This window comes from Venturia canescens, chromosome 9 (genome assembly GCF_019457755.1).
Source record: "Venturia canescens isolate UGA chromosome 9, ASM1945775v1, whole genome shotgun sequence".
NCBI lineage: Eukaryota > Metazoa > Arthropoda > Insecta > Hymenoptera > Ichneumonidae > Venturia > Venturia canescens.
In genome coordinates this window covers 12,310,317-12,317,207 of record NC_057429.1, presented here as the reverse complement: position 1 = coordinate 12,317,207, position 6,891 = coordinate 12,310,317, and the positions used below count along the sequence as shown (strand labels likewise).

At 34.6% G+C, this 6,891-nt stretch overlaps 1 protein-coding gene across 3 annotated transcripts; it reads left to right on the top strand.

The window, feature by feature from the left end:
• The first annotated feature begins 3,002 nt into the window (after nt 1-3,002).
• LOC122416204 (calcineurin subunit B type 2) lies at nt 3,003-6,573 on the top strand. Of its 3 annotated transcripts, XR_006262083.1 has the most exons (6): nt 3,007-3,302; nt 3,518-3,557; nt 4,281-4,492; nt 4,559-4,780; nt 5,049-5,177; nt 5,273-6,573. XR_006262083.1 is itself a non-coding variant. In XM_043428949.1 (5 exons), the coding sequence occupies exons 1-5, from the start codon at nt 3,300-3,302 to the stop codon at nt 5,094-5,096; spliced, it is 513 nt and encodes a 170-aa protein (XP_043284884.1). In that variant the 5' UTR covers nt 3,003-3,299; the 3' UTR covers nt 5,097-6,573. The 3 variants fall into 3 exon arrangements, 2 of the variants coding, with proteins under 2 accessions (XP_043284884.1, XP_043284883.1); XM_043428949.1 differs by having other exon boundaries at nt 3,003-3,302; nt 4,571-4,780; nt 5,049-6,573; XM_043428948.1 differs by having other exon boundaries at nt 5,049-6,573.
• Nucleotides 6,574-6,891: the final 318 nt, after the last annotated feature.

Here is a 6,891-nt window from a genome sequence, read left to right as displayed (position 1 = left end):
CATAGGGTGAGGACTGGCGCGGAACGTGAGCGTGCCGTTATCGCTGCGCATTGTACATTCCAGTGCATTGAAAAAACGGGGCACGAAATACGATACGTGGAATCCTACTTTATCCTGAATGACTAAAATAATCTTTTTTTACGATTTAATTTTTTTCAATCAATCGATAAACAAATAAAATAGAAACCAATAAAAATTGGTAGCGGTCATAATTTTATCAATTATTGTAGCTTTAACAGTTATTTCATAATTTTAACAGTAAATTCAATCTCGCTGAAGCAACTGATCGGGCATCTAAATTACAAAATAAAAGAGCTTAAGATCGTGCGAATCGATAAAAGACACGAAAACACAACGTTACGAATATTAAAGTTGAAGTTTAATAAAAAACAATGATTCGCTCCTTGTCAATATACATTTTTTTTCTTTAATTTCTGAGATTCCTTTTTTTGACACAACTATATAGATAAGCCGATAGGGAAGTCCTCGCACTCGATGTTATTATTATTACAAAATTTGCACATGAATGAGTATTTATAAAATTTTGGTAATTCGTGAAAAATAGTATCGAGGCAAGGGCCAGTAACAGAAAGAGTTTTGTGACGCCTGTAATATAGCTTCGAGAGTCTTGTGTATGCTCGCACGCGCGCGTGTCCGCAAGCGAGCTAAGATGCAAGCATACCCCGAGCAACGCAACGCAAAGCAAAGCACCTAACGCACGGTCCTAAAGCCATGGGGTTGTCGGCAAGCGAAGACGGACAGTCAGTAAATCTACTCCATAGCGGATAGTTTGACACAGTTCCGAGCTCGATACAGTTTCTGTATCACTTTGAAGTCGCGCAGGCAAGATTCCATGCAGATAAGTCGGAGTTGCAAACGCTGCACGCTAAGCAACGCACGCAACGCGTATAACCGCAGCTATGTACAGCATTACGAATAGTTTTTACTAGTCAAATGCTAACAATAGGACGCGAGCAACCGACCACGCGTGCACGCACGCGGGCACACTCGATTCTCTATGAAACGGTGGTACAGGTTTTGTCACTACAATTGTTTCTGTTACTCGACATATTGGCTTATCCATTTGCGCAAAAACGGTTTTCTGGGGAAAAACCTAGGGAAGAGTAGGTAAAGAAGAGCCCTCCTCCCTGAAAATGGGGATATTTTTTTTCGTTTATGTTAATTTTCGTATTCAATCGGTCGTACAATTAAATAACGAATTTTTTCTCCTCGCGTCGGTATAAAGTTAAATTTTTGGTGAATAAAAATCCAAGTTCGTTCTCGAAAAAAAGACCAGCGGAAATATAACTTTGTGATAATGAATCGCGATTACGATTTTCTGCGATACGGTGAAGTGATAATAACAAAAGTGAAAGGTGAAATGATAAATTCCAAACATGGGAGGACGAAAAAACATTGGAAGAAAAGTGTGTTGAAAATATGTGAAAAGTTCTTTATGATCAGAAGCATGGAGCAGGATAAGAGAATCGTAGAGGCAGAGGGAAAGCGAAAGGATCGTGGAGGAAGACGGAGAGCAGGGAGAGAGGATCGTCGAGGAAAACGGAGATCGCAAGGATCGCGGGAGAAAAAGGTAGGAAGAAGATCGAGGCCCGTTCCTGTAACCGTGAGTAACTACACCAACGATTTTTTTTTTAAATACGAGTGCACGAAATATGAAAAATGATTTTCATGTTACAAATGTAGACATTCTGCCGATTGAATGATCAAAACACGTGAACGTCAGGATGGCGTTTGGATATTTCATGGAAGTATTTTTCTCAAATAATGAACCGTTAGATATAATATTTTCATATTATTTATTTTCATGATACAGTCGTTGCGATTTATAGATTTACGAATAGAATGTTTTGCAGAGTTGATATATGGTGGTAGTTGTGCAAATTTTCGTTGAAATATTTCTGGTAAAGATGTAAATGTGTCTTTACTCGACTGTGAACAAAGTTGAGAATCTCTGTCGTCGTATCTTTTTTCTTCAAGTGCTCATGCAGCACTTCAATATTTGAATTAGCAAGTGATCAGCGCTGCTGACTCCAAAAAATACAACCCGACGCTCTATCTGTATTCATTAATACTTATAACGAATGATAAAACAGAAAAATATTTTCTATTAGTATCATGCCTCTCTATGAATCTTCGTGTTCAAGCCCAGTGATGCCAATGCAAAATTTCAGTGGGGAATATGCACGGTGGATAATATGCGCCATACCCATTGTTTTTTTGTAATTCCTAGGGTCCCCAGAAAAAGCGCGAGAAAAGGCGCAGAGACCAGCAGACTCGAGTGTTCTCTTGCAACAACGTGCAATAATTGGAAATCAAAAATATAACAATACATTTAAATAAATTAAGCACTGTTACGAATTCGACATACTTTTCATTCAATCAAAACAAATATTTTAGAATAGTTCTTTTTCACGGTGCAAAAATGAAATGAAAAGTCAAAGCAAAATAGAACACAATACATAATAAATAATTCTGTTTTTTTCCAACGCGATATTCAAATCATTTTGATATATAGTTTTAAACTCCGAATATCGTTGGATGGGGGGCGAATATAATAAGTATTCTACAGTATTTATATATTTATCTATTCTTTTGTAGAAAATGCTCCAACAATTATAAAAATAAACAATTGTGCAATTTAGTATTTCTATCAAGAGAAGAAATATTTATAAATTTTCATATTTATTCTTGTTTTGCTAGCATTTTTCTTGACTCGAAATTTTTTTTTATTAAAACATTACATGTATACTTACTACATATATGATGTTTTTTTTCCATTAATATCAGCAACAATGCTTTTGTACCGACCGCGATATTTCTCAAAAGATAAACACGGAATTCACAAAAGCTCGTATAATAAAAGTAGAAGGTCAAACGCATGCTCGCGCTTGCTCACGCTCGCGTGTGTCGAGCGCTTGTAAGCTCTCGAAGGTCGAACTTTCCCCCTCCTTATTATCCGTAATATGAGTACACACAGTTGTAACTAGAAGCGCGACGACTAAGTTCGATTTTGTGGGGAGTGTTAGGAAATCCAAAGTGTGTATACTAAAATATATGCTATCCAACACGTTTCCCCCGCAAAAGAGAACGAAGAGTGAATTTACCATTTGTAGCACGCAGGCGCTTCTACACAATACAAAATACATATATTTATATATCGGTGTGTCTCAGCTAAAAAGAGAGTTTTCAGCCATTGGAAAATATCTCTTGGTTTTTCTCATCAATTTGACGTTTTCCACTGGTATTATCACACACACCATCAACGAAAAACTATCAAAATGGTAAAAAACATCAATGTGATCTCGTAAATATATTTAATTCGATCATTTAGTCATAAATTTGTGAATCGCGTCCTTTCTACGTTACCTGACTGAAGCACGAGCAGATCGAACGACGAAATAAAAAATACACCCGTCTCAATGCGTTTTTGTTTTCACTACGAATAAGTTCAACATATTGTGCTATTTATTATTTCGTATATTTTATCTCTTCACAGGGAAATGAAAGCTCCCTGCCCATGGAACTGTGTTCGAACTGTAAGTGATCCGAAATTTTTTTCATTCGAACGTTAACCTATTTTTGAACCTAGCAGACACTTGTTTCTCATTGTTGTTATTATCATTATATTTTTACTTCGAAGAATTCGACTTGTACGTTATGATTTTTGAGTATTATTGTCATAAGGCGTACTCTAATGCTCACAGAGACGATGAATAGATTCTCACATTTTTCTATAAAATTTGACGCGTATAAAGTATTGGGCAGAACACAATGAGAAAAAAAAACATTATGCTCACGTAGATTATCCATATTTTTGGAGTATTTTGTTCTGCATGAAATCTGGAACTATCTGTAAAATTATTTAATTGATTGGAAAACTCTTCTTAGGAACAAATACACGTGTTGGATTGAATAAAACATGAAAAAAAATGCTTTGCTTAAACAATTTTAACAGCTTATATATTTTTTCTTGTCATCCATGACATAATTCTGCATATTCTACTAGCCAACATTTTTTTGGCAGAAAATCAAGAAATGTTGGTTGAAGAATTACTATAGATTATTTATAAGTCCATTATTTTGTCAACAATTGATGATTTTGAAATTCATGACTATGCGAACAAGATGCTTGAACATTTTCCAAATATTCTACTCTATTTTTATCGGTATACGATTTTTCTCTAAGCTGCTACATACGTTATTTTGTATAAATAAATAATTCTGAAAACATATGCTTGACGAAGACATTAAAATTTCAGTCGACGCGGATGAAATTAGGAGGCTGGGTAAACGTTTCAGAAAATTAGATTTGGATAACAGTGGCGCCCTGAGTATCGATGAATTTATGTCCCTACCGGAGCTCCAACAAAATCCATTAGTCCAGCGAGTGATAGACATATTTGACGCGGATGGCAATGGCGAGGTAGACTTCAAGGAATTCATTCAAGGAGTATCACAATTCAGTGTCAAGGTAATATATATGGGAAGAGAGATTTGTGGAAAGAAAATGATAGAAAATTCTCAATTAATTTATTAGTCTTCTGCCCAGGGCGACAAGGAGAGCAAATTAAGATTCGCTTTTAGAATTTATGATATGGATAACGACGGTTTTATAAGCAACGGCGAACTCTTTCAAGTACTCAAAATGATGGTAGGGAACAATCTTAAGGATACTCAATTGCAGCAAATTGTTGATAAGACCATATTATTCGCCGACAAAGATGAGGATGGTCAAATAAGCTTTGAAGAATTTTGTTCTGTAAGTATTTTATACGTTAACATAATCTTTTTGTTTTTTCTCCGATCAGTTCATTTATTCTGCAACCAATTTCTTTTTCACTCGATTCTCTCGATTGAGCTAATTTTTTTTGTTTTTGTTTATAATTCTCGATCCAAGTATATATTTGGTTAATTTATTTATATTTAATTTATTATATATTTGATTAATCTTTGGATAATTGTTCGTGAGATTAAACCCAATGCACTATTTCAAGACGCACCGAACGAAACATGAAATATTTTCTCAGGTGGTCGGCAACACGGATATTCACAAGAAGATGGTAGTCGACGTGTAATTAATCAAATTCTTTAAGCATGTAAAAAAAAGCGTGAGAGAGAAAAAAACAGCAAATGCGCCGTTCAACGACGTCCGAGCGGTAATTTAAACTTCGACTTCATAAACACATTACTAGAAGATAAGAAATGCTATAGATTCACTGAATAGTTTTAAGAAAAACGAAGATCTGTTTAGGTAAAAAATTTCTCAAGATCTTGGAATCGAATAAGCAAGAACGGAACAAAAGAAATTAAGAAAAAAGGATTTTAATCGATGTTTGTGGTCGCCACTTTCGTTACAACTACAGCACAAAAATTTTTCTCTGATCGTCTTATTCTTCGTAGCGTGTGCGCAGTTTCGCTGAATACTGCCCCTTTCCTAACAACAAAAAGAGAAGAAAAACAGCAAACAAGTGGTTTCTCCATGTTTCTCCTTTCCACATCTCTCTTTATATAAACCCTGTTGCTTATTTATTATTTATTCCACGTGAGAATATTCGGGATGATACTGAACTAGGTACTGTTCATATTATTATTATTATTATTATTATTTCTTTTTTATAGTTTATAATTCGTTATTACATTTTTTTTCATGCAACAACATGTAAAACAACAGGACTGAAGAGCAAATGCCTGTAAAAGATTTTCTTTCTCTTCCCTTCGATGAGATTTAGTTGGATAATTATTGTTTTTTGATCATCTCATTCGATTATCGAGAATATAATGCTCGTTAGAAATAAACAGAAGATAAAGGCGAAACGCAATGAAAGATGTGAGTATCGGTTCGAGGCGTTGAACAAAGTGAATCGAGCGTAGTCTGCAATGTTCACCACGTGCAATTTCCAATTACATTCGTCATTTATAATAAACGTTTGCCGTATTTTTCGCATCGCTTGAAACTTTGTATTTTTCCGATTTTAAATGATCAATATTTTGGCTGCAAAATTCGAGTAATTGAATCCCTTCTTAGTGAATAATGTATACCGAAGAATTTATTCCGTTCCGTACTTTAACGGGAGCGTTAACTTTTCCATACATTTTTTTTCTTCGATGATCGAGATATCATTGTAAATGATTCCGTGAATGTGTGTGCGTGTGAGAGTGTAATTCCCTTATTTTTCTCGTTCTTTCGAAACGTCACGCTAATTCAGCATCGTCAGATGTCATTGCGCATACGAAAGTGATATTGATATTTCACGACTAAAATTCAAACAATAGGGAAATTCAATAAAACCCAAAAAAAAATCAACAAATTCCCCTCCCCCAAAAAAAAAAAAAAAAAGAACAAGAAATTGCGTGCTAGAATTGCAGAGTATTTTAATTAAGCCACAAATATCCGAGCTCCGTTTTTTTAAATAATTAAAAAATTTGAGACCCTTGGATATTGTGCTGGCAAACAATATAAAAATATACATTTTAACGACCGAGATTCGGATCCACCCTTCACATTATCGAAAAGCAAAAGACTGAAATATTAAACGAGACCTCTGCAACTTTCGAATGCGTGATTATATCCGTTGCATACTACTCTCGTCGTGTGTTATTTGAATAATATATAATAATAATAACAATACGACACAGTCAAATAAATATATATATATATATATATATTATATATATACAGATATACATATGTAGCCTTACTCTACTATTATTACTGTTTCTATATTAACATGTTATAACGATCTTATCAATTGTCTAATCAAAGTTCGAAAAAAAAAAAAAAACAACGTGAAATATATAAACTTGGATCTCTGCAAAACAAGTCAAGGCCTATTTTTCTATATCCCACATTCCATCGGGTATTCTCATAAT

Excerpts from the sequence above, each read along its gene's own strand:
- LOC122416204 (XM_043428948.1), top strand. Across the intron at positions 4,493-4,558 it reads TATCACAATTCAGTGTCAAG|TCTTCTGCCCAGGGCGACAA; the intron begins GTAATATATATG and ends TTAATTTATTAG. Across the intron at positions 4,781-5,048 it reads GCTTTGAAGAATTTTGTTCT|GTGGTCGGCAACACGGATAT; the intron begins GTAAGTATTTTA and ends ATATTTTCTCAG.